This window comes from Cololabis saira, chromosome 10, assembly GCF_033807715.1.
Source record: "Cololabis saira isolate AMF1-May2022 chromosome 10, fColSai1.1, whole genome shotgun sequence".
NCBI classification, from domain to species: Eukaryota; Metazoa; Chordata; class Actinopteri; order Beloniformes; family Belonidae; genus Cololabis; species Cololabis saira.
The window spans coordinates 45871012-45897856 of record NC_084596.1 but is presented as its reverse complement, the minus strand read 5'-3'; the positions used below and the strand labels follow the sequence as shown (position 1 = coordinate 45897856).

Here is a 26845-nt window from a genome sequence, read left to right as displayed (position 1 = left end):
GTACGCAGACCCGGTGGCCGACCTGCTGGACCAGTGGGACGTGTTCCGGGCTCGGCTCTTCAGAGAGTCCTGCGTGTTTCACAGAGGGAACTACGTCAAAGACCTGAGCCGGCTGGGGCGAGAGCTCAGCAACGTCATCATCGTGGACAACTCACCTGCCTCTTACATCTTCCATCCAGAAAATGCTGTAAGTTTCTACATGAACTCTTTTCATATTCTCATGAAATCAGGAAGAACATAAGAGTGATTGTAGGATACAGTCATTATACCAGTAACTCTTAACAGCAGACTAAGACGCTTTGTATCATTTGGCTTTCAGTGAAACGCAAACTTTCTTTCGTTCTAATTGAATTAACGATAAATTTAAAAAAACATGCCTCCCCGAAACATTTCTTCTGTTGACCATGTTTGTAAGTAAATCCTAATCTTTTAACTTTTTGGGTGTTTTCAACCCAGAGCGGTTTGTGAGGCTTTAAATCAGGGCTCTTTAGCACCGCCCTAGTGGATCCCTGGAGCTTTTTCAAAAATGTTTGACCTTTTTTTTCCTTTTTTCTTTTTTTTTCTTCCTTTTTCCTTTCCTTTTTAATCTCGACATTTCGTCTTTTTTCACGAAATTTTGACTATTTCCTCGACATTTCGACTTTTTTCTCGAGATTGTACTTCAACATTAATCTCGACATTTGTATTTTTTTCTCAAAATGTCGATGTTTTTCTCGAAGCGCATAATGAAAAAAAAAAATCTCCCCCCAGTTCTAACTAATATAGAAACATGCAGCAGTATAGTTACCATGTTTTACCTGGTAATTGACAGGTACTTACCTTGTAGTTACTTGCCCAGTAATTCTATTTCCTAAGTATTTACCCAATAAGTACAGAAATGTTTACCTGGCTTTTACTCAGTAATTAAAGTGAAACTGGACTGTAAAAGAAACCGTGTGTTGTTTCCATAATATTACCTGTTACTTCCAGGTAATATTAAGTACAGAAATAATTACCTGATATTTACCCATTAATTAAAGTGAAACTGGTTAGATTATAATTATAAAGATTTGAACAATTGGCAAAACGTCTGATAATTACCTCCCCTTTACCCCGCAATTAGAAAGTTGGACCACACCCCCTCACATAAACCCCCTCACACACACCCCCTCACCACACCCCCTCACACACACCCCCTCACATATACCCCCTCACATATACCCCCTCACACACACCCCCTCACATATACCCCCTCACACACACCCCCTCACATATACCCCCTCACATATACCCCCTCACACACACCCCCTCACATATACCCCCTCACACACACCCCCTCACATATACCCCCTCACACACACCCCCTCACATATACCCCCTCACACACACCCCCTCACATATACCCCCTCACACACACCCCCTCACATATACCCCCTCACACACACCCCCTCACACACACCCCCTCACATATACCCCCTCACACACACCCCCTCACATATACCCCCTCACACACCACCACCACCTTGTGACAAATACGCCAAAACAGGTGATCTGTCAAAGACATTTTTTTTTCTTCAAAAGGATAAAGAAAAAATACAAAGTTCTGTATGAAAACATATTGTACAGTGTAAAACGTATTGCATAGAGTAAAACATAAAACTAGGCACAGTGTTGAAAATATAGGCACATTCAGTCAATCAATGCAACAAATAAAAAATACAGTGCATTCAATAATGATATAACAACATATTTAGATCTCAAACTGGCATGTCAAGCCCCCCAGTATTATCTGCATTTGGCCATCACCCTTAATCTCAATTTTTTTTCCAGAGACCCTCACAGAAGCAAAGATTTGAGTTAAAACTGGGAAAGAATATAAATACCCTTTTCATGTCACACGACCCCTACATGGCCTTTGTGCACCACAAGGGGTGCACGCACTGTAGCGGCCCGCTTGGATTAATCTTGGATGGATTTCTAGGCGTAGCCAGTGGCCGGAGGGGTTCCGGTTTGGGAACCTCAGGATTTCATCTCTGCTTTTTGCGTATGATGTCCTGTTGGCTTCATCGGACCGGGACCTTCAGCATGTGCTGGGGCGGAATCAGCACCTCCAAATCCGAGGCCATGGTTCTCCATCGGAAAAGGGTGGCATGCCTTCTCCGGGTGGGTGGAGAAGTCCTGCCTCAGGTGGAGGAGTTCAAGTATCTTGGGATCTTGTTCACGAGTGAGGGAACGATGGAGCGTGAGATTGACAGACGGATCGGTGCAGCGTCCGCAGTTATGCGGTCGATGTACCGGACCGTCGTGGTGAAGAAGGAGCTGAGTCGAAAGACGAAGCTCTCGATTTACCGGTCAATCTACGCACCTACCCTCACCTATGGTCATGAACTTTGGGTAGTGACCGAAAGGACAAGATCACGGATACAAGCGGCCGAGATGAGTTTCCTCCGCAGGGTGGTTGGACGCTCCCTTAGAGAGTGAGGAGTTCGGTCAGGAGCTCGGAGTCGAGCCGCTACTCCTTCACATTGAGAGGAGTCAGCTGAGGTGGCTTGGGCATCTGTACCGGATCCTCCTGGACGCCTCCCTAGGGAGGTGTTCCAGGCATGTCCCTCCTCCCTAGGGAGGAGTTCCAGGCATGTCCCCCCTCCCTAGGGAGGTGTTCCAGGCATGTCCCTCCTCCCTAGGGAGGTGTTCCAGACATGTCCCTCCTCCCTAGGGAGGAGTTCCAGGCATGTCCCCCCTCCCTAGGGAGGTGTTCCAGGCATGTCCCTCCTCCCTAGGGAGGAGTTCCAGGCATGTCCCTCCAGGAGACCCCGGGGAAGACCCAGGACACGCTGGAGAGACTGTCTCTCGGCTGGCCTGGGAACGCCTCGGACTCCCCTCGGAGGAGCTGGAGGAAGAGATGGAGGAAGAGCTGGAGGAAGAGCTGGAGGAAGAGATGGAGGAAGAGCTGGAGGAAGAGCTGGAGGAAGAGCTGGAGGAAGAGATGGAGGAAGAGCTGGAGGAAGAGCTGGAGGAAGAGCCGGAGGAAGTGTCTGGGGTGAAGGAAGTCTGGGCATCTCTGCTGAGGCTGCTGCCCCCGCGACCCGGGAACGGATAAGCAGCGGACGATGGATGGTTGAATTAAACCTTTTTAAACCGTTATGAATTAGTTTTTAGTTAAATTAAAATAATGACAGTTTTCTCGTTTGTTTTAACGAACTGGAACCACAATAAACCACAATAAAATAACTTTTCATAAGTTTCAACACAAAATATGACAAGTTAATCATTTGCTTGCATATTTTACCAATTCTGGAGCAGCGTTAGCATGCTGCTACGCCCGGACGGGAACAGGAAGTTAAGCTTCGTCAATGACGGAAGTAACAGAGGAAGAACGGTGCTCTTCAAAATAAAAGCATAAAAATAAAACGTAAAATGACAGAAGTACAAGCTCATATCGCTGCACTCAGGGCAGAGTGCTGCGCTATAAATTTGTAGATCTGCTATTTTTCAGCTGGTGGTGCATGTAAATGGCAGCAGATTACGTGCAGAGTGAATTAAGCACTTCTGTCATTTTACGTTTTTTTTTATGCTTTTATTTTGAAGAGCACCCTTCTTCCTCTGTTACTTCCGTTATTGACGAAGCTTAAAGAAGCTGTATGTAAGAGCAATAATAAAACGAATCATAAAATGACCCCGATATGTCAACAGACATTTAAAAATCATGTTCATTTCAAATACTTATGTCACTGACAACAGCACTCAAGCCAGGATATTCCAGTTTAAAAAGAGGAGTTGCAGCCCTCAACTGATGTTTATGTTGTCATTTTTTGTTTTGGCCTGAAGCTCCACCCTCCACCTATCTCCCAATCACCAAGTCAGTATTGTTTCTGAAGCTCCACCCTCCACCTATCTCCCAATCACCAAGTCAGTATTGTTTCTGAAGCCCCACCCTCCACCTATCTCCCAATCACCAAGTCAGTATTGTTTCTGAAGCTCCACCCTCCACCTATCTCCCAATCACCAAGTCAGTATTGTTTCTGAAGCTCCACCCTCCACCTATCTCCCAATCACCAAGTCAGTATTGTTTCTGAAGCTCCACCCTCCACCTATCTCCCAATCACCAAGTCAGTATTGTTTCTGAAGCTCCACCCTCCACCTATCTCCCAATCACCAAGTCAGTATTGTTTCTGAAGCTCCACCCTCCACCTATCTCCCAATCACCAAGTCAGTATTGTTTCTGAAGCTCCACCCTCCACCTATCTCCCAATCACCAAGTCAGTATTGTTTCTGAAGCTCCACCCTCCACCTATCTCCCAATCACCAAGTCAGTATTGTTTCGGCATCCGGGTTGCCAGCTCGGCTCTAATTATCGCAGCCATGGCAGCCTACGTTCCTGCTGCATTCTGCAGCCTACCTGGCAACCTCTGGTCGGGGGGAGGAGGGGGAGGGTACACGCCGCTCAACAATATTTTGAAAGTGACTGCAGTACCAGTTTTGGCCGTTTCTTACATACGGCTCCTTTAACTTCCTGTTCCCGTCCGAGCATGCTAACACTGCTCCAGAGTTGGTAAAATATGCAAGCAAATGATTAACCTATTAACGGGAAAACTGTGATTATTTTAATTTAAGTAAAAACTAATTCATAACGGTTTAAAAGGTTTAATTCATGTGAAAATGTATTTTTTGAGTTTACTAAATATTCTTTATGTTGTTAAAAATGTGAACATAGTTCCTCTTCATTATTCGTGGAAATAATATGTATTGTGGGATTTGTATTATTTTGTCCATGTACATATAGTTTTCACGGTGCCAGGCGAAAGGAGGAGAGAATAAAGTTGCACCAGTCGAAGCTCTCTGCATCTTGTGTGATTAATCCAAGCGGGCCGCTACAGTGCGTGCACCCCTTGTGGTGCACAAAGGCCATGTAGGGGTCGTGTGACATGAAAAGGGTATTTGTATTTGTATTCTTTCCCAGTTTTAACTCAAATCTTTGCTTCTGTGAGGGTTTCTGGAAAAAAAATTGAGATTAAGGGTGATGGCCAAATGCAGATAATACTGGGGGGCTTGACATGCCAGTTTGAGATCTAAATATGTTGTTATATCATTATTGAATGCACTGTATTTTTTATTTGTTGCATTGATTGACTGAATGTGCTTATATTTTCAACACTGTGCCTAGTTTTATGTTTTACACTATGCAATATGTTTTACACTGTACAATATGTTTTCATACAGAACTTTGTATTTTTTCTTTATCCTTTTGGAGAAAAAAAAATGTCTTTGACAGATCACCTGTTTTGGCGTATTTGTTACAAGGTGGTGGTGGTGTGTGAGGGGGTATATGTGAGGGGGTGTGTGTGAGGGGGGGTATATGTGAGGGGGTGTGTGTGAGGGGGGGTATATGTGAGGGGGTGTGTGTGAGGGGGGGTATATGTGAGGGGGTGTGTGTGAGGGGGGGTATATGTGAGGGGGTGTGTGTGAGGGGGTGTGGTGAGGGGGTGTGTGTGAGGGGGTTTATGTGAGGGGGTGTGGTCCAACTTTCTAATTGTGGGGTAAAGGGGAGGTAATTATCAGACGTTTTGCCAATTGTTCAAATCTTTATAATTATAATCTACAATTACCAGGTAATATTATGGAAACAACACACGCTTTCTTTTACAGTCCAGTTTCACTTTAATTACTGAGTAAAGGCCTGGTAAAAATGTCTGTACTTATTGGGTAAATACTTGAAACTACTGAAATAGAATTACTGGGCAAGTAACTACAAGGGAAGTACCTGCCAATTGCCAGGTAAAACATGGTAACTATCAGGTTAATTACAAGGTCAATAGAGTCATTTACACCCCTCGGGGGTACCTGCACCAATCCATTGATAATACATAAATCAATAATGAATGGGTAAATACCCGGTAGTTATCCATGAAATGTATAGTAAATACAAGGTAACTACATGGTCATTGAAGTGTAATTAGCTGGTAACTACCTCAAATATAGGTTATTATTTCCTGGTAGTTTGCAGAAAAATATTTAGTAATTACCTGGTACTTACTTAGAAATAATTCATGTAATTTCAGAGTAATTACATGGTAAATTGACTGGTAGTTACCAATATTAACCTAGTAAATACCTGTAATTTCCCTCATCGTTCCCATCTAATGTCTTTGTAATTACCTAGTAATGTTTAGTTTAAACAACCAGGTATTTACCATGTTATTACATGGTAAATACACATAATTACATGGTACAAGAAAATATGTGATAATTACCTAGTACTTACTGGGTAAATTACCCGGTAGTTACCATGTAATTACCTTGTAAATACAAGGTACTACTAGATAATTACAGTGTAATTACCATGGTATTACCTGGTTATTACTGTACTGTAAAAGAAAGGGTTACCAGAATCACTTCTCCAAGTAATGTTCATTGTTAATGTTTTTGTTCCCACTTCTCTTCAGGTTCCAGTTCAGTCCTGGTTTGACGACATGAATGACACAGAACTCCTGGACCTGCTGCCTTTCTTTGAGGGACTTAGCAAAGAAGACGAGGTGTACGGAGTCCTGCAGAACCTCCGGAGCAGGTAGCAGGACGGGCCGCTGCAGCGCCGGCCCGGCTCTCCCCTTCCCTCCAGCACCGTATCAGACTCGGCCAGGTCTCCTGCAGGTCTCCTGCAGGTCTCCTGCAGGCCCCCCTGGTCCCTGGTCCGAGGGGACGGCCCGGAGTCTCACTGTGGAAACCTTCATGTAACTGTGTCTTTAGCTCTCTGCTCCTGGGACCGGCTGCCTTCCGAGTGCCATCGCAAAAACCCCAACCTTTTTAGGATCCCAGGACCACAGAAAGACTGCAGAGAGTCCTCAGCTCATCTGCTGGGGACAAGAATACTAAGAGGACTGAACTCTGGTCTTTATTTTCAAATAGCAAAAGTTTTACTATTTGGTGAAGTGCAAATTTTAAAACCAAAAGGAGAATAAAAAACAAAAAAACTCCGGGACTTCTGTTGTGATGCCACAGAAAGCTCTAGAAGAGATTTAGTTCTCATGTTGTTGCTATGCAGGCAGTTTGTGGAAGTAGGAAGGACTGTGACTCTTTTCTTACCAAACGAAGTGCCTTGTGTGAATGTAGTTTATACGGGGAGTTACTTTGTACTCCAGAGTATTTCCAGAGTACTTCGCTCTTTTCACAAACGATATGCTTTAAAGTGGACACGGAAGTATCCTTTATATAAAGTTTTACTTTTGTGGTCATCAAACGCTGGGCAATTGTCTCGTAGTAATCTTCTTTTTCCCAGTGTGCTTGTGCCATTCTAGAGGTGTGACAGTGTTTCTTTCTGTTCTTTCCTTCCATGTTTAATAGTTGATTTGCTGTAGTGGGAGGACCCTGCATCCGTTTGATTTGATCTGACACTTCAGATAAAACTGTGCCATTTATCTTTCTGTCCTCACATTACCTATTTCATTTTATGATTTGCTAAATAAGGAACTATTTTTTAACAGGCTTCATATCTTTAGCAGGGTTTCAGCTGAAACTGTTAAACCATTAGTGAGTAGAGCATTATAGCTTTTCTAAGTTGAATGAATGTGTTTTTGTTTCCAGCCCCTTGTCACTCGTGTCCTGGTTGCTTTTTGGGGGTTTTTTGCACACAAGTGGTGCAGCTTCACCCTGAGGGGGCGTTCTTTTCCAAAGGGATGTGCACATTTGCAAAGGTGTCCTTTTTAATTCTTTCAAATAGTCTGGGATCTTAAATTGGTGGAGTGCCATGTCTTGTCTTTGTTTTTCCCCTGGTGACGTCGGGGACGGAGCGGCCTCCCCTCATCCAGCCCCGGTGGAAAAAACCACCATGTTTATCTGCCCAGAACCCCCGCTCCCCCCGCTCCTCTGCTTTTCTTTGTTTTTAACTCTTCTTCACCACAGTGCCTACGTTTGAGAGGAGCCCAACCAAACCGGATGCTGCAGCATTAACCACCACAGCAATAACCTTTTTCTGAGCATTCTGAGTTTCCATCCCTGCTCTGTTCTCCGTGTCCAGGTGTGAAGCAGCAACACCAGTCCAACTGTCACAGGTGTGGAGAAAAAACCTTCAACCTTCACCTTTCTTTGGATAAAGTGGTGGAACAACTTGAGTTATGGAAACCAAATGACTATTATTTTAGTTGTGGAAGAAGGCTTGAAGGTTCCAGGCCTGCAGGTCCCAGGGCTGGTCCCGGTCCCGGTCCCGGTCCCGGTCCTGGTCCTGGTCCTGGTCCTGGTCCTGGTGCTGGTCCTGGTGCTGGTGCTGGTCCTGGTGCTGGTGCTGGTCCTGGTCCTGGTGCTGGTGCTGGTGCTGGTGCTGGCCCGTTCTACAGGACTGCAGTTCTACTGGGGGAAACGGGTCAGGGCGTTGATGCTTCACTGCCGGTGGAGGAGCCAGCGTTTTCCTCACCAGTACCACACTGCAAAAACTCAAAATCTTCAGAATATTTGTCTTATTTCTAGTTAAAATGTCTCATTTTTAGTCAAACAAATCTCATTACACTTAAAACAAGAGTCATTACCAGAAAAATTACTTATTTGACAATTTTCACCTGTTTCAAGTAAATTTTCACTTGAAATAAGTAGAAAAATCTGCCAGGGGAACAAGATTTTTTTGCTTGTAATAAGAAGATAAATCTTGTCCCACTGGCAGATTTTTTTCTACTTATTTCAAGTGAAAATCTACCTGAAACAGGTGAAAATTGTCAAATAAGTTATTTTTCTGGTAATGACTCTTGTTTTAAGTGTAATGAAACTAAAAATGAGACATTTTAACTAGAAATAAGACTAATATTCTTGGTAAGATTTAGAGTTTTTGCAGTGCAGGGTCTGAAACCCCCTGGGGTCCCACATGCTCCCCCACTAATCACTCATTATGTGCTCTGTTTCTGGGTGATGGGGCGAGGTTAGAGACGTACACTACTTTCATGATGTCACCCTCTTCCCCGCCTTCAAGGCTGCTGCTCCTTCAGGGAAAGGGAAACTCTGAGCGTCCGTCTCCTGCCTGAGCAGTGAGCGTGATGCTGGTGACGAGCGTTTCCCAGCCTGACTCTTCTCAAGGCTCCTTTCCTCTGAGAAATGTTTGTAATGTGATATTTTTCTACATCCATCTCGTCAGTATTTGATTTAAAGAATTGCGTATTAGCAGTTTTCTGTAGGTTTGTTTTGGTTACATGCCCTTTCTTTCAGACCTGTCGTCCCTCTCTCTTGCCCTTCGGCAACAAATCCAAGTCAGGTGTTTCCTATCAGGGGGACGAGTGTGTGTGTGTGTGTGTGTGTTTATGCTTCCTTCCAGTTTTCCGTTGTGGATCACCTCACTCATAATCACTCCTAGTTAGTCTTGTATTGAGTTGACACCAAAGTTCTGAATCACTTGAGTTGGGCTCACTGTGGGTTGGGGGGCTTGTTCCTTCACTACTTTTTGTTTATAAAGAAACATGTCAGTTTCTTTGGGTATTGGCTACATGTTGTCGTTCTGAACATCAGTTTTCCCTTTTCTTTCCTTAATAAAGGCTTCATTACAGCAGTTTGGTGGCGTCTTTTCTTCTCGACTGCGTTACTCAAAGCCAAAGATGGTGATTTACATGTGACATGTTTTTATTGTTTCTCTGATGTCTGATCTGTCCTGAAGGTTTGAGGCTTAACTGTTCTGTTACGGTATCTTTGATTTTGCCATTGAAGTCCTTCCAGGCATCACAATAAAGCACATGTTTCTGGAGGAGGATTTCTTGTCTTTTGTTAGCAGATAATCTGCTAACTTGGCCTGGTTGTAGGAAGCTCAGTCTTCCCTCCGGCGCACTTTCATTGCATGGATAGAATTGAATATTAAACACGCTTAACAACAAATGTGGCGCCACAGTTTGGACTTCTGACTCAGTTTGCAGTGAAACAGAAAGAGAGGAGACTCATCTGTTGGAAAATCACAGTGTCACGTGGTTTTATAGTACAAAGAAATGCAACATTTCTGCGGATTTTGTTTAGGTAACGTCACACTTTCACTTCTGTTTTACGCCTGAATAACGGGCCAAAGCCTCCGGGGCTTCCAGACATTTTTTGTAAATTGCAGATTAATTTTCACAGACTTCCCTGGTGTTTACTTTGGAAATGGAAAAATCTTTAAGTGTATTTTTACATAGTCTGACAAGTAGGTTCAAGTGTCCCACTAAATCGTGTTTGTGTCAAATCTTTTTCCTTCTGCAGAATAAGAAAGCTAAATTAAAGCTACAAGCAGTGATGAACGTCCTCCACCCTTGTGCACGTTCAGGCTGCAGTGGAAGCTTGTATGACTTGATGTAGATTGTTCAGAACTGGACATTTAGCGGATGAAACACCCACGACTATATCAAACCATTCAAGTTATGGCAGAAAATAGGAAATTTGACTACCTCTAACGGCAACGCCCTTCGATAAAAAGTTACAGTTTTCTCTGTCAGTCATCGCCAATGTCTTACCTATTATGTGACCAGCTTTGAGATCAATACACTGATCTCGCTTGGAGCACAGATGCATACTACAAGACATGACAATTCCTGGTACCAACAGGTGGCGCTACAACCGGTCCTGAATATTCCACCATAGATGTCTTCAGGCTCAGTCTACAATCGTGCACATACGTTTTCAACCACATCAAATCATGTATTGCTGAATTACAGCCAATTGATGTTTCATGGCGAGGCTTAAAAATGACCTCAAACTTCGCCGGATCACTACGGTCACGCCCTCTGGTAAAAACTTAAAAGCTTCGCAATTTAGTGTCGGCCATGTGTCTAGATTGTACAAACCAAGTTGTGAGCCAATCCGATAAAATCTCTAGGAGTTCGTTAAAGTACGAGGCCTAGAAATGATCAGAATTCATGAAAAATGACATTTTCTGTTCAAAATGCCGGACTTCCTGTGTAACTTAGAGCATGGGTCCAAGAGACTTTTTTGTAGGGCTTTGTCTGATATAATAGACACATAAAGGACATTGCTGTAAGTCAAACCATATTGTGGGGCTCGTCGAAAAACATAAAATAGGTGGCGCTATGGAGCCCATTCCTGTCGACCCATGCCTGTCGCCCATAAAATACGTAATTTTCGCGACTCCTGAAGCGTGTGCAAAATTTGGTGAGTTTTGGAGCATGTTAAGGCCTCCAAAAAGGCAATTTCTTGGAAGAATAATAATAATAATAAACACCACAAATACACTAGGGTCCTCGCACCTTCAGTGCTCGGGCCCTAATAAACGTGATCCAGAGTCTCTATTTTCAAATTGATTATCTCCACATTAACCTCCTAGAGTTCAAATTCTTTATTTGGGGACCTTTAGCAGATATGAGATTAAAATGCGATTAATTAGATATCCTGTAATTCTTTTTTTTTTAATGGCCTGACAGCACTACCGTCAACCAGTGAAGCTTTGGTATCACTGGCTGTTGGACCGTCTTCTTGCCAGATTCGGCTCCCTTTAGAGGCCAAAATCTGTTCAGTTTGTATTTCTGCCCTTTTTGCTAATGTCAGTGTGCTGAACTGACGGCAGACTGGATATTTAAATGTAAAATTATCCAACTTCCTCTCTAGTTTAAGGAGAGTTTTGACCAGGATGCATCCAAACCACGTCCTGGACTTTACCGACGCTCTGGTTGCCAAAGGTGTGTCCTCCCAAAGGTGTGTGTCCTCCCAAAGGTGTGTGTCCTCCCAAAGTTGGTTTGTTCTGCCCGACGGCCCCAAACCAACCTGCCTAGTTTGTATTTAAGCACCAAAGCGCTGGCTGCAGGATGTTTCTGCACAAGCAACATGTTGGAAGCGTCACACGTTCACGTCCCTCCAGGAGAAACAACACGGACACGGTGGGGGTTTAACACTTTTACAGTGTCTTACAAAAAGATAAGAACCGATGATGTTACATGAAAAACAAATCACACGGTTAAAATTACTGCTGAAAAAAAGATTAAAACAAAGCAGATTGTTTTCACACGTCTCTGGATCTTAAAAGATTGTTTAAAAATCATGTGACTTGCAGCAGCTTCCCCGGCTGCTGGAGTCCAGCCATCAGTTCATTCTGCACTCGAGGAGGAGAAGAAGAAGAAGGAGGAAAGGACAGAACGATGCTGTGAGGAGAGTCCCAGCGTCTCACTCCGCGTCCACCACCATGATGTGGACGAAGAGTCCGGCGGAGCGCAGCAGGTCTCCGTTCTTGTTGAGCAGAGGGACGTGTCTGTATCCTGGGGAGGAACAACAGTCAGTAACCACGGCAACCAAGGGCTCTGCCTCAGCGAGGCCGCGCTGAAGCAGGAAGCAGAACAACAGGAACTTCTCTTGGGCTCGCCGTCATTCAGTGCGTTTACATGGGAAGTTTAATTCAGAATTAAAGTTAAATCAGATTTAAAATGATTAAAAATGACCATGTAAACACCTAATTCCGAATGAAAATGGCCATTCCGAATTAAACTTAATTCCAAATAAGTGGCTGGTTTATTCTGATTTTAAATCCGAACAGAATAATTCCAGATCATGTCTACACTCATTCCTCTTTAAATTAATCCCGGTCTTTCTTTCTGCTCGTTCCCTCCCCGTCTGTCTCCATGATCTTATATTCCACTGGGCTGGTTTTCCAAACAAAGTTTCAAGATGCAGCAGCAGTAAACGCTGGTCAAGAGCAGAGACCATTTATTTAATAAATAGAAATCATTAAAAGAACAGATGGAAACAGGAAACATCAAAACTGTGAGCTTTTCAAAGTTGTAGCGGCTAAGTTAGTTTTTCTTCCGGTAGTTTAACTTCCGGTCCCCCCCCTATCCAATCAGAACCTTCCCAACCCCCAGACCTGGAGAGGAATTGGAGAAAGACCATCAAACGTGTTTTCCATGTAAACCTTAAAGGCTGATTTAAAGTTCTGCATTAAACCAACGCAGAGCCTACGCCGTCACCGTGACGCCGTCGTGAACCTTCGGACTTCTCCGTCACTCCATTTCTCCGTGGTGCAGTACCCCCCGAGACCACTAGTTGATACTTTGTTTAGCTTCTGGTTTTTCCAGTCACAGTGAATCAAAGAGATAAGGACAACTATTGTGCAAAAAAAAAAAAAATCACACACACGAAGAAAAGATCTCTGGAAGTTCACGACTGCTTCACGAACCGGAACCAGAAATGCGTTGGTACCAAGTGAACCAATCACAGCCCTCTCAGTCTGTGTTGGGTCGTAGTTACATTTTTTGGAGGTGCTAGCAGGCTACGGCGTAGCTACGGAGAGACTCCCACGTAGTACTCTACGGCGTAGGTTTAACCAGAACCAGAATTCAGCCTTAATTCAGAATTACTATTTCCATGTAAACTCGAAAGAAAATGGTTTAATTTGGAATAATTCATTCTGAATTCAAACCCATCATGTAAGCGTGGCCGTTGGGGGTAGAGGGAGGACAGGAACGGGCCTGACGCACGTGTACAAGCTTACCCATCTTCAGGCTGCTGAAAGGAAGAGTGTACTGTCCCACGAACTCGTTGTGGGACGTGGAGTCGTAGTCCTCCACCACGAAGCGCACCAGCGCCAGCTCCGGCACGCACACGTCAAACTGGAAGGTGGAGTTCCACGTGGGGTTGAAACCTTCAACAGAGAAGCACACGGAGGCCTCAGTAGCCGCGGGCCCTCAGTAGCCGCAGGCCCTCAGTAGCCGCGGGCCCTCAGTAGCCACGGGCCCTCAGTAGCCGCAGGCCCTCAGTAGCCGCGGGCCCTCAGTAGCCGCGGGCTCTCAGTAGCCACGGGCCCTCAGTAGCCGCAGGCCCTCAGTAGCCGCGGGCCCTCAGTAGCCGCGGGCCCTCAGTAGCCGCGGGCCCTCAGTAGCCGCGGGCCCTCAGTAGCCGCGGGCCCTCAGTAGCCGCGGGCTCTCAGTAGCCGCGGGCCCTCAGTAGCCTCAGGCCCTCAGTAGCCTCAGGCCCTCAGTAGCCTCAGGCCCTCAGTAGCCTCAGGCCCTCAGTAGCCACAGGCCCTCAGTAGCCACAGGCCCTCAGTAGCCACAGGCCCTCAGTAGCTGCAGGCCCTCAGTAGCCGCAGGCCCTCAGTACCGCAGGCCCTCAGTAGCCACAGGCCCTCAGTAGCCACAGGCCCTCAGTAGCTGCAGGCCCTCAGTAGCCGCAGGCCCTCAGTACCGCAGGCCCTCAGTAGCCACAGGCCCTCAGTAGCCACAGGCCCTCAGTAGCTGCAGGCCCTCAGTAGCCGCAGGCCCTCAGTACCGCAGGCCCTCAGTAGCCGCGGGCCCTCAGTAGCCGCGGGCCCTCAGTACCGCGGGCCCTCAGCACCGCGGGCCCTCAGTACCGCGGGCCCTCAGCACCGCGGGCCCTCAGTAGCCGCGGGCCCTCAGTAGCCGCAGGGTTGTTTCACCTTCCAGAGAGCTCTGGGCCCCTGGACATTCACGCTTCCAAGACGATAAGACACGTCATCAGGAACAAACTGTCACTCAACAAGGAGGCCCCCAGGAGGCCCCAGCAGGCCCCAGCAGGCCCCCAGGAGGCCCCAGGAGGCTCCAGCATGCTCCAGGAGGCCCCAGGAGGCCCCAGCAGGCCCCAGGAGGCCCCAGGAGGCTCCAGCATGCTCCAGGAGGCCCCAGGAGGCCCCAGGAGGCTCCAGGAGGCCCCAGGGTTAGAAGCAGCAGGAGGTTTAGATTATGGATGGGGGGGCAGTTACCACAGATTATTATGTAAACTACCCCGTATGAAATAAACATACCATTGTTTTCCACATAGCTGGTCTCCTTCTCCGAAACGTCAGCAGGCACGCCCCAGACCTCCACCCGGACCAGCGGGTCCACGATGGAGGACTTCTTCTGGGTCACTTTGGGCAGCTGCTGGCCGGAGATCACCTGGTGACGGACAGACACGGCTGTGAGCGCGGCTCTACCCGCGCCTCTACCTGCGGCTCTACCTGCAGCTCTACCCGCGGCTCTACCCGCGGCTCTACCCGCCGCTCTACCCGCCGCTCTACCCGCCGCTCTACCCGCCGCTCTACCCGCGGCTCTACCCGCCGCTCTACCCGCGGCTCTACCCGCGGCTCTACCCGCGGCTCTACCCGCGGCTCTACCCGCGGCTCTACCCGCGGCTCTAGCTGCGGCTCTACCCGCCGCTCTACCCGCCGCTCTACCTGCGGCTCTACCCGCCGCTCTACCCGCCGCTCTACCCGCCGCTCTACCCGCCGCTCTACCCGCCGCTCTACCCGCCGCTCTACCTGCGGCTCTACCCGCCGCTCTACCCGCCGCTCTACCCGCCGCTCTACCCGCGGCTCTACCCGCCGCTCTACCCGCGGCTCTACCTGCGGCTCTACCCGCCGCTCTACCCGCGGCTCTACCCGCGGCTCTACCCGCCGCTCTACCCGCCGCTCTACCCGCGGCTCTACCCGCGGCTCTACCCGCCGCTCTACCCGCCGCTCTACCCGCGGCTCTACCCGCGGCTCTACCCGCCGCTCTACCCGCCGCTCTACCCGCGGCTCCACCCGCGGCTCTACCCGCGGCTCTACCCGCGGCTCTACCCGCGGCTCTACCCGCGGCTCTACCCGCGGCTCTACCCGCGGCTCTACCCGCGGCTCTACCCGCGGCTCTACCTGCTTCTACCTGCGGCTCTACCTGCGGCTCTACCTGCGGCTCTACCTGCTTCTACCTGCGGCTCTACCCGCGGCTCTACCCGCCGCTCTACCCGCGGCTCTACCTGCGGCTCTACCTGCGGCTCTACCTGCGGCTCTACCCGCCGCTCTACCCGCCGCTCTACCCGCCGCTCTACCCGCCGCTCTACCCGCGGCTCCACCCGCGGCTCTACCCGCGGCTCTACCCGCGGCTCTACCCGCGGCTCTACCTGCGGCTCTACCTGCTTCTACCTGCGGCTCTACCTGCGGCTCTACCCGCGGCTCTACCTGCTTCTACCCGCGGCTCTAGCTGCGGCTCTAGCTGCGGCTCTAGCTGCGGCTCTAGCTGCGGCTCTACCCGCCGCTCTACCCGCCGCTATACCCGCGGCTCTAGCTGCAGCTCTACCCGCGGCTCTACCCGCGGCTCTAGCTGCGGCTCTTCCCGCGGCTCTAGCTGCGGCTCTACCCGCGGCTCTAGCTGCGGCTCTACCCGCCGCTATACCCGCGGCTCTACCCGCCGCTATACCCGCGGCTCTACCCGCCGCTCTACCCGCCGCTCTACCCGCCTCTCAGTGTTCTCATCCACCCCTCACCATGACGTGCAGCGTCTTGAGCTGGAGCCAGGCTCCGCGGGTCAGGGTGATGGGGTCGAAGTCGGAGGCCGAGCTCCTCATCCAGGCCGGTTTGAGGATGTAGCCGCTCCTGCCGTTGACCAGGAACCGGCCCTGGTTCACGTCCATGTCTGAGCAGCTGGTCTGGAAGTTCAGGGCAACTGAAGAAGAAGCAAAAGAGGATGTTGTGGTTAAACCACACCGTCATCTTCCTTCAAGATGTTCCGCTGGGTTTCCTCCGCCCCGTTATCAGACTGAAGCAGGCACTCGCGTCACACTCTCTTGTACCCATTTGGCAGCCGGCGTTCCACATGGGAACCGGGTTGTAGTTGGAGGAGTCGGTCCTGGAGCCGGCAGGATAAATGCGGCTCAGCTTTCCGATGTTGTGCCGGACGTAGGCGTTGGCTGGAGAAAACAAGAACAAACGTTTAGCAGTGGTTCTGAGAGCTGCTGGTCTGTTCCACACGGCACAATTCAAGCGCGTGAACATCCTGCCCCGCAGTCGTCCTCACCCGACCCTTCCGCCAGCTTCTTGGCCTTTCCCTCTTTGAAGGAGGACATCTCGTAGAAGCTCAGGTTGGTTCTGGCGTCCTCAAAGCCGTTGAAGTGGACGCTCTTACAGTAAATCACCATGTCGGACAGCTCCTTGGCCAACTTCAGCTTTTTCTGTTAAGCAAGTAAAATATTATGGCGCTTTTATCCTAGTACCTACTCAGCGCGACTCGACTTGCCCCGGTTTGTTTCTTTTCCACCAGGGGTCTAACTACCGAGTAGATACTTTTCTGTAACTATTCTGCCGAGGTTCTAAGCTGCTGAGTCGGCTGTATCTGACATCATCACACTACAGACCACCGATTGGTCGGGGGGTTGGAGTCAGACGTCTGAGTCAGGAGGAGGAAATCAGAGAAAGAGACTCTGACGGATTCTTCTTCATTTTATTCAACCAGCAATGGCAGCAAAAGTCTGTTTCATGATCCAACTCTGAGGTGCAGATGTTCATAAACCTGGTGCTGAGGAGAGAATTAAAAAGATCTAGACGGAGATAAGGAACGACCAGATCCACCAGGAGCTCTGTCTCTTCATAGCTGCTCACGGCTCCAGCTGACTTTTCAGCAGTGCAGAGACAAACTAACAAAAAAAGTGTCGCCGCTTGAAGCTTCTCTCACTCTCATTTTTTAACTTAATATGGAACACAAGCCACAGACCCAGCAGCACATCTATCATCTCCTCCAGGTTCTACATCTTTAGTGTTGTTGTCTTCTTAGTTTAGATACAATCAAATACGTCACAGCAGCTTCTCCAACCTCCTACTGCTGATCTGGTTGTCTAAAAAGAAACGAGGGCAAGGCGAGTGGAGGTGAGTCTAGTCGCGCTGAGTAGGTACTAGTGTAAAAGCGCCCTTAGACATCTGCTACTGAGGTCCTATAGGAACACGCCAGCGATGACGTCTCACTTACTTTGCTCTTCCCCTTTTCCTCCTCATCGTCATCGTCCGACTCTTCCTCCTCGGTCACGTTGGAGTCGCCAAGCGTTGCTGCCTCATCGCTGAAGAAGTCCTCCAGTTTATTGAGCCGCTTCCCTTTGATCAGGAACTTCCCCTTTAGTTCCTGGAGAAGGATACGAGCACATGAACAACCGTTGCCACTGACGGCACCAGATGTAGCAGGTGGAGCAGACACCCACCTCGGGCGAGGGGAAGTCGGCGGGCATGCCGTCGCCCAGGGGGGAGACGACCAGCGCGCTCCCCAGGATGCTCCTCATGTGCTGGGCCATGACGGCCTGCTGCTCCACGCTGCAGTGGTTCTCCAGGGACAGGGTGACGGGGTACTGGGACGTCTGCAGGGAGAGCTACCGTTACTGACAGCCAGCCGGGTAAATACAGGATGTGAGCTGAGGGGAGAGTGCTGAACAAGAACCTTGAAGGCGTACTGCTGGATGGCTTTGATGGCATCCTTAAAGAGGATCTTTGAGGTGAGAGTGTAGCCGTGGTAGATCACCGGCTCGTCGTCTGAGCCGTCCCAGCAGTCCAGCTCCACACAGCGACAGCTCTTCAGCAAGGCCCTGGGGAGAAAAGCCCCAACCGGCATCGGTGAGTGGACGACAGCGGCGCCGGGAGCTGAGCACTCCCACGCCGGGGATGGTCCCCATAAACACGAGCATGCCCACGTCACGGAGGTGGTCAACAATTTACAACTCACTGGATCAATGTACACTTCAACAACATTAATCTAAAAACACAAACCTCTTTTTCCACTTAAAAATCCCTTTTCAAGAGCCTCTCTCATGTCACTGGCCTGCAATGACATGCATCAGCTCTGTACTCTGGGTTGCTGACCAGAATACCAGCGGTTTACTTAGCTAATGCGTCGTCAGCGAGTGTTGAAGACAGAGCAGAGCATCTAACGCACGTCTAAACTACCGGTGAAGGTGAGGTGTGTTGTGGCAGCGGTCTTCTACTGACCTTAGACCAGCGGTCGGCAACCCAACATGTTGAAAGAGAACCAAAAACAAATATGTCTGGAGCCACAAAAAATCTTGTATAAAAGTCTTGTATAAGCCTAAGAATGAAGGCAACACATGCTGCATGTTTCTATATTAGTTAGAACTGGGGGAAGATTCTTTTTTCATTATGCAATTCGAGAAAAAAGTCGAAATGTTGAGAAAAAAGCCGAAATGTTGAGAAAAAAGTCGAAATGTTGAGAAAAATGTTGAAATTTCAAGATTAATGTTGAAGACTTTTTTCTCAACATTTTGACTTTTTTTCTCGAAATTTCGAGAAAAAAGTCAAAATGTTGAGAAAAAAGTCAAATGTTGAGAAAAAGTCGAAATGTCGAGATTAAAAAGGAAAGGAAAAAAGGAAGGAAAAAATAAAAAAAAGAGGGAAAAAAGGGAAAAAAAGAGAAAAAAGAAGAAAAAATGGAAAAAAAAGGTCAAACATTTTTGAAAAAGCTCCAGGAGCCACTAGCGCGGTGCTAAAGAGCCCTAGAGTTGCCGAGCCCTGCCTTAGACGCAAAGACCCCCCCAGGACAGAGCAGGTATCTGGTGCAGATCTGCAAACTGTCCAGAACATGAGCAGCAGATGCCTGGACGCGTTACCTGACATAAGCCTCCGTGCTGCTGGGCCCCTTGAGCTGATCCTCCAGGAGGTAGGTGTTGTGTGAGGAGGAGATGAAGTAGTGGTTGAGGGGCTGGTGCATGTCCTGGTACACCTCCTTGTGCTCCGCGTTGAGGACCATGGCCTCCGGGTGGTGCGCGTACATGACGAAGCCGTCTTTGGACAGCAGCTTCATCTCCTTGGCTGAAACCGCAGATGAGTATTTTGTGTTTGGTCATTAGTGAGCCGAGACTAAAAGGCAGCCAGTGACTCGTGACAGAGAAGTGATGCTGCTCTGGCCAGCGAGCAGGCATCACTACCACTGTTGCCTTTCACATTTATCGTGCGTGTGAAGACGTACGAGCTCCAGACATCATCCAACAAGCCTTGCTGACTCCACGTCTGACTGTTATTCTGTGCAACCATAGTGCTGAAGAAGTGAAACATTAAGTTGATTCTCTGGTCCGTCAGCGCCGGCTAGGGGTTTGTTTTGGACCAGTGCTGCCAGGCTCTTGGCCTCTGTAACGATACTTTGCCTAGGTCCAGTCACTGCTCTATTCCGACTTTGATTCAGCGGTTAGTGTGGCATAAAATGAAAACATTAAGACTGAAACATGACCCTAAAGGCTTACTTTTATAGTTAAAGATCAAAAATACCATCACAGAGATCCACCATCAAATGAAGCTCTGTGAAACTTTAAGAGTAACTCCCGTAGTGTGTGACAAAGAATTCTCAGGAAACATTACAATCGCAACATTCTGACTCAACTTCTCTTTTGTGACGTACAGGTATACTGTAATCATGTCAGCTTCCCTCCAGGGTCGGGGATTGCCCTCACAACCGCTTTAATACGTGAGGTTTTATACTCAGTCGCTGGGCCGTCTCCACGTAAACGGGTAGTATTCGCTGTTGGCTGTTTCCTGTCATTTCAAGAACTCTTAACCAAACACTTGAGCTACCTTTCATGTTTTTTTTTAACTGAGTTGATCGTGGGGCCACTTCCAGCCCTCGGGCCCCGCGTGCTGCTGGACATCAGCCAGAATGTGTCGTGACACAGCAGATCTCCCATGACATTCAGGGTTTTATTCATTCGCTGAAGACTAAAAAAAGCAGGGTTGAGGACCGCGGAGCATGCAGGACGGGGCGCCCAACCCGCCGGTAAAGGTACTGACCGTGCTCATCTGGCTCGTACGTCTGGATGATTCTGTGCGCGTCGGCCAGCGAGGCTTTCTCTCGCTGCTCCTTCATCAGGAACTCCACCAGGTTTTCCGGACTCATGAAGCCAGTGGTTTTTGCGTACTCGCCGTAGATCACGTCAATTTCTTCCCGATGGGTCAGCAGGTCATAAAAGTGTTCAATCTCTTCTCCAGACAGATATCCAGATTGTGATTTGTCACATTCCTGTGTTGTAGAAATGCAATAGGAAACTTAGTCCAAGCTCATACTGAAGAATTTAAATAAGGTGTTAACCTGCATATGTCAACACAAGACAGCACAAGACAGACGTCCTGACTGCCATCGGCACAGTTTGGGAACAAGACATTTAAACGGATCCCCTCTACCTCTCTAGTGATGGCAGCACTTTTACCCACATTCAGCTAATGACCTGAGTTTAACCCGGGACAACACCACCTTGAAGAGCATCTCTGCGTAGTCGTCGTCCAGTTCAACGTTGATCAGCTTCAGGAAGTTCTTGACCTCCGACTGACTCAGCTTATCGTCTTTGTTCTTGTCCGCTTTCCTCAGGCAGTTGTAGATCCAGCTGGGAGGTTTGGGATGTAAGGACAACACGGCGTGGGCGTGACTGCCTGAGCGGGCCAGGTTTGAAACTCAAGCGTTTAGCAGCTATGCAAGGATACTGCTCCCTGGTCTGCTGGCGGTCCAGGCTGTTGATGTTGGAGACCAGCTTCTGCAGGCTTTTCACCCACTGCCGGGCCTCGTCCTCGGAGCAGGCGATGAGGTCCAGGTTCTTGCGGCGACCCTTGAACATGATGGAGAAGCAGCGGCTCTCCACCTGCTCCTCCGTGTGCTTCCTCAGGCCCTCTGACTGACGACCCATCCGCACGGCTGAGATGTCGTCAATCGGAACTAAATACGGTAGAAATGCCCCAAATATTATTCTTTTTACATAATTATCACTCATGCAAAGTTACCCCACTTATGCTGTTGAAATGATAATGTTTCTGCTTTGCAGCGATAATATACATGTTGTCTTATCTGACACATGACTGACCCCCGTCTTGTTGTTGGCTGTTTGTTACACATGTGAAGCACATTGAAAACACACTACTCTTATCAGCTTGTGCTAACATAAAACGGTTTATGGACCTAATTAAAGTGGAAAAGAGAACAAAGGCCATCGTAGGCCCCTCCTCCACTCACTGCAAAAGAAAAGGAAAGTCTCTATCTCTCCAAACACACCCTCTAAACGCATCCCTGCTATCACGAGGAACCCAGTTGTTTGTGATAACAGGCAGGAGCTCAGACGGGAGTGGGAGTTTACAGCCCTACGGTCAGACGGCTGCTCTTACAGTCCACGGGGGAAGGATCAATTTGACCGAAGAGATACCAGAGATGGTTTCAGGGGTGTGTGTGTGTGTGTGAGAGTGTGTTGGTCTCTCACTCATGTTCAGGTGAGCTGCACTCACACGTCTGGCTTGTCTTGAAGGTCTTCTTGGACTCGCGCCACATGGTCTTGCAATCCTCCTGGAGCTTGAAGAAGCGTGTCTTTTTCCAGGAAGGTGACCGGACCTTCAGGAGGTCTCCCCCTTTCAGGAGGAACTGGAGGTCTGGGTCGCCCTCCATGCCTGAGAGAGAGGGGGAGTGGAGGAGGAGTTAGCAGCCAATCCTACACTACACAAACCACATGCAAGTTAATTCAAACCAGCAGTCCCTCTCTGGTGCCTCCCCGTCCTCGCCGTGTCAAACTCAATGATAACCCTGACAGTCAGACCCTTTATTCAAGTCAACAATGGCGGTTTAGAAATGCAGCACCACTCCACCAGCAGGCTGAGATCTACACTCTGACCACAAGGGATGGACTCGGACCCTGCACAAGCTTTTGGTAGTTTGTCCTCCAGATTGTGCTGATTGTGCAGTGCAGCCTACCCAGGAGCTTCACGTTCTTCTGGACCATCTTGTGGCTGCTGGCCAGGCGGCGCACTTCCTCGGATCTGCTGAGTTCGGGTTCTCCTTTCACGCATGACATGGTGATCCCGCGGCGCTGGAGCGACTGCTGTGTGCGTGTGTGTGCGTGTGTGTGAAGGGCTGAGGGCTGAGGGCGTGCACCGCCAGCCCCGGCGTTTGCTTCATGTCCGTCCCGACTTCCTTATTACTCCGCCAGCTGACGCATTAGCTGCTGACGTCCCCCGGCGCTCGAGGCGAGGGACCCGGGACCCGGAGCAGGGACCAGGGACCCGGGACCCGGAGTAGTGTCGTGCCAAAAAGTGATTGCCTGCCAGAATCTGATTTCTCCCCTGAAAATGGGTCTTTTTACCTGCCAAAAATTGATTGAAGGCCAAATACAGTTAATGAAAAGTTGTTTCTGCCTAAATATGACTTGATCTCATTCTTGGGCTTCATAATCTGAAAATCTGACGTTTTAGCGCTATCGTTCAATGGGCTGCTGTGCGCGCTCCCGCGGCCACAAATCAGAAGAAATCAGATTCTGGCAGGTAATCACTTTTTGGCACAACACCGGGAGTAGGGATGCCAACCGTCCCTTGAAAAACGGAATCGTCCCGTAGGCTATTTATAAACTAAAGTAGGCTACGTCCCGTATTGAGCTGAAAAGGGACGCACTGTTCCGTATTACTGTGAGAGTCAAAATAGTCATAATTTGCCAATGGGAAATGGCATTAAGCTGTTGAGTTCATAAGTAATTTTTTTCTGTTTTACTACAACTGTAGCTACAGTCATGGCCTTTGAAGCACAAATATGTACGTTTTCTATAGACTTTCTGTTTGCACTTTTGTTATTGCACTAAAAATGTGCACAATTACAGAAATTGATGTTCTGCTTTCCTTCTATTGTTTTATATTGATTTATACAATTTGAAGTTTAGCAGGACAGGTTTCTGTTTAAGAAAGATACTTATTTTATTCAGTTAATTTTGTTATTTTGTATTAAAGTGAATTGCTGGATAATAATTTGTTTTCCATGTGTTCATGGCATTCAAAACTATGCATCTAATTCAATTCAGGTTCGAGACAAATAGTTAAAAAATCGTTTCACTCACAAAAAGAGGAACTAAAAAAAATCAACACGGCAGGAAAAGGTGAAGGCGATCGGGAGGGGGGGGGGGGGCTTCTTTACTTTACAGGGAGTTGCGGTCGCTGAGGCTCGTCGGCTGCACGGCGTCATCTTCATAATAGGAGAAGCGTACTCCTAAATTAAATACTTACCTGCTGTACTCGACTGCCCTTATTTTTAAACAACTTGTGCTTTTTATTATTTTACCTCTTTTCTTACCATTTTATTTGTTATTTAAGCGTACTCTTAAATTAATTACTTTTTGAAAACCGCCATTGACGTATTGTCAAATTGGTTTGATTCACCGCACGAATCGGCACAGATTATTTTTGTAATCCTGTATTTGACCCGGTCTTTGTACGTTTAGACCGTATAGAAACAATTCTTGCCATTTTAAGAATGACATGTGACGTGTACCTGCTGTATCTACTGTCCTTACTTTTTAACAACTTGTGCTTTTTATTATTTTACCTATTTTCTTATCATTTTATGTTATTTACTGTTTAATTGTGTCTTGCCGCTTTTAATGTTAATGTAAAGCACTTTGAATGACCTTGTGTTGAATTGTGCTGTACAAATAAACTTGCCTTGCCTAATAACAACAATAATGACTATTATAATTAGTATTATTGCTGCTGTGGACGCAGCGCTATAATTATTGTGGTCAGGGCGCGTGCGCGCCGGCAGACGTGCAGGAGCGCAGATCCCGCCCATGTGGCTGATTTATGGTTCCGCGTTAGACCGACGCAGAGCCTACGCCGTACGATTCGCGTCGCCGCTTAACCTACAGCGCAGGTTCTGCGTCGATTTAACGCGGAACCATAATTTAGTCTTGAGTCGTACTGATGCATAGTTTGATGTTGTTTTTGTTGTTTTAACTGTGGTTAGATATTGTTTTTTAGTCTGTAGGTTATTTAACAAGGAAAAATGAGACGTTGTAAAACAAATGAATGTTAAGGGACTTTAAAAAAAATTTATTTAAACGACGACTGATGGTTGTGTTGTATGCCGGCTGTTAGCTCGACGCCGCCCTCTGGCGGCGGAACGGTGGTACTGTACATGCTGCCGCCGTCATTTCACTCGGTATTAGAAAAGTTCACGGCATCAGGTTGACAAACACATTTCAAGATTTAGAAGCGATAAATACAGGTTGGTATACCGTCTCCCAGTAGCGGCAGAGAGAGAGAGATTAAGCTTTGGTTAGGTAACACTTGTTTGTGTAGCAACAAAGCAAACTAAATGAAAGCGGTCACGCCTTTCGCACACGAGAGTCTGCAGTGAAATACGTCATATCATTCAGCGGCCAAAAGATCAGCGCGTCTGGTGGAACATTGGAGTTTAATGTGAGGAATAATGGTTAATTTTGCCAGCACGCAACAATGGTTCAGTGTTCTTGCTCTGGGAGCTGCTGCTCCACCCGACACATGCACGCATTTACATTTGCACTTATGACGAATCCAAATGGGCCTCACCTGTAGTCTTCCTTTCGATCCCATTAGTTTCCATTGCTTTTTCTTTGTTTTCTCCTTTTCTATATATATATGCTGCTATCTCATTCTTTACTTCCAGCGCCGTTTCAGGTTGTGCTGGTTTCCATGTGTGCGGGTTGGGAATAAAGGGGTTTACAGCTGAACGGAGGACAGGTGACAGGTCTGAGTGCAGCGACACGGGACGGTGTCGACACTCCTGTCGACACTCCTGCAGGCTCCAGCACCGGTTTCTCCTGAGAGAGAGACACTCCTGCAGCTCCAGACCCGGTTTCTCCTGAGAGAGAGACACTCCTGCAGGCTCCAGCACCGGTTTGACCAGCCTGCCATCCGAGCTGATCTGCTGATGTCACAACACGGTAGTTACACCTTTACACCAGTGCACCAGATTGGTGCACCGGCTTACAGGTTAGTAAGGTCACCTTGTTCCCAGCGATTCAAACACACTTTAAATATCTATATATTTCCATTATGTTTTGACATATGTTTAAATTTATTTTATAGTCGTGGCCCCCGTGCACATATAAGTGAATGCTCACTTGAAAACCACACATGCGCCCACACTGTGCAGCCTGAACGCACCCAACTGTGCGCTTTTACAGCCTCTTGCAAATGTATTTTTCCGTGGTAAATGGGATCTGAAAGGCTGCATGGCAGCGTTGGGTCAAAGCCAGCCCACACAGTGGACGGCCAGCAGAGGATATGGACTGGGGCATATGAAGTATTTGCTCCTCTTTTCATCCACAGCTTTGCCTTGGCAGGATAGTTGCCCCGCAGGCGCTGGGGCATCGGGGTTCTTGTGGCCCTCAGCACTTCCCTTTCAGGCCCAGCTTAATACCCTCGGTGCACCGTCAGCACCAGGACCAGGGAGCTCTGATACAGCACCAGGGGCACGGCTTCCAGCTGGAGCCCACGGCCCACGAGGTTCAGAGAAACATAGTGTCCCCCCTCCCCAAAATAAATCAATAATAATAAGTTTAAAACAAAGTTAGTTTCATATCAGTATAAAGGGAATGCGCATGACGTCAAAGATGGGACTTCACAGCAGGTTACGCCCACTGAGTGTAAGAAAAACTGAGTGTCAGAAAGACTGAGTGTAAGAAAGACTGAGTGTCAGAAAGACTGAATGGCAGAAAGACTGAGTGTCAGAAAGACTGAGTGTCAGAAAGACTGAGTGGCAGAAAGACTGAGTGACAGAAAGACTGAGTGGCAGCGTAAACTCTCAGTTTGAGCAACTGGAAAACATCTAAAATGGGAAAGAGCTGTTGTGGGATCGACTGTACTCATAGATTTAGCAAGAAATCGGAGTTATCGTTTTACAGACTGACGAAAAATAAGCTTAAGAAAGACAAATGGATCGCTGCAATTCTCAGAAACAACTGGATTCCAGACACCGAAACGTGGATTTGTGGTTCCCATTTTGTATCAGGTAATGTTGGATTTTTGGGTAGCTACCGTTAAACGGTCAAATCATATAGTTCGGCGTCCTCACTTTAATTTCTACAACAAATCCTGCCTTGAAGTCGGACCAAGCGTCAAGACTTTTGTAAGCCTTCAAGCTTTGCTTCGTGTATTTCCACGGCATAGAAATTAAGTACATATAAATATCAGGAAACTGGATTCGTGGCCAAATATTAATGTCCATGGACCACTGGTTCTTGGTAACTGTACCAAATATTAATGTCCATGGACCACTGGTTCTTGGTAACTGTACCAAATATTAATGTCCATGGACCACTGGTTCTTGGTAACTGTACCAAATATTAATGTCCATGGACCACTGGTTCTTGGTAACTGTACCAAATATTAATGTCCATGGACCACTGGTTCTTGGTAACTGTA

At 47.9% G+C, this 26845-nt stretch overlaps 2 protein-coding genes across 4 annotated transcripts in view; one reads left to right on the top strand and one right to left on the bottom strand.

Moving 5' to 3' along the window:
- Nucleotides 1-7213, top strand: part of LOC133453142 (CTD small phosphatase-like protein) — a 38110-nt gene extending 30897 nt beyond the window's left edge. For both annotated transcript variants that reach the window (XM_061733028.1, XM_061733027.1), the window contains 2 exons: nt 2-187; nt 6423-7213. In XM_061733028.1, the coding sequence (XP_061589012.1) occupies nt 2-187; nt 6423-6548 (312 nt within the window). In that variant the 3' untranslated portion in view covers nt 6549-7213. The remainder of the gene's footprint in view (nt 1; nt 188-6422) is intronic.
- Nucleotides 7214-11804: 4591 nt separating this feature from the next.
- Nucleotides 11805-25212, bottom strand: plcd1b (phospholipase C, delta 1b). Of its 2 annotated transcripts, none has more exons than XM_061733026.1 (15): nt 24989-25212; nt 21914-22072; nt 21125-21353; nt 20898-21027; nt 20438-20666; nt 19267-19468; nt 18087-18231; nt 17854-18006; nt 17628-17777; nt 16683-16836; nt 16459-16575; nt 16153-16331; nt 14675-14807; nt 13406-13555; nt 11805-12176 (listed from the first exon to the last, which is right to left on the bottom strand). In XM_061733026.1, the coding sequence occupies exons 1-15, from the start codon at nt 25020-25022 to the stop codon at nt 12085-12087; spliced, it is 2256 nt and encodes a 751-aa protein (XP_061589010.1). In that variant the 5' UTR covers nt 25023-25212; the 3' UTR covers nt 11805-12084. The 2 variants fall into 2 exon arrangements, with proteins under 2 accessions (XP_061589010.1, XP_061589009.1); XM_061733025.1 differs by lacking the exon at nt 24989-25212 and adding an exon at nt 22374-22505.
- Nucleotides 25213-26845: the final 1633 nt, after the last annotated feature.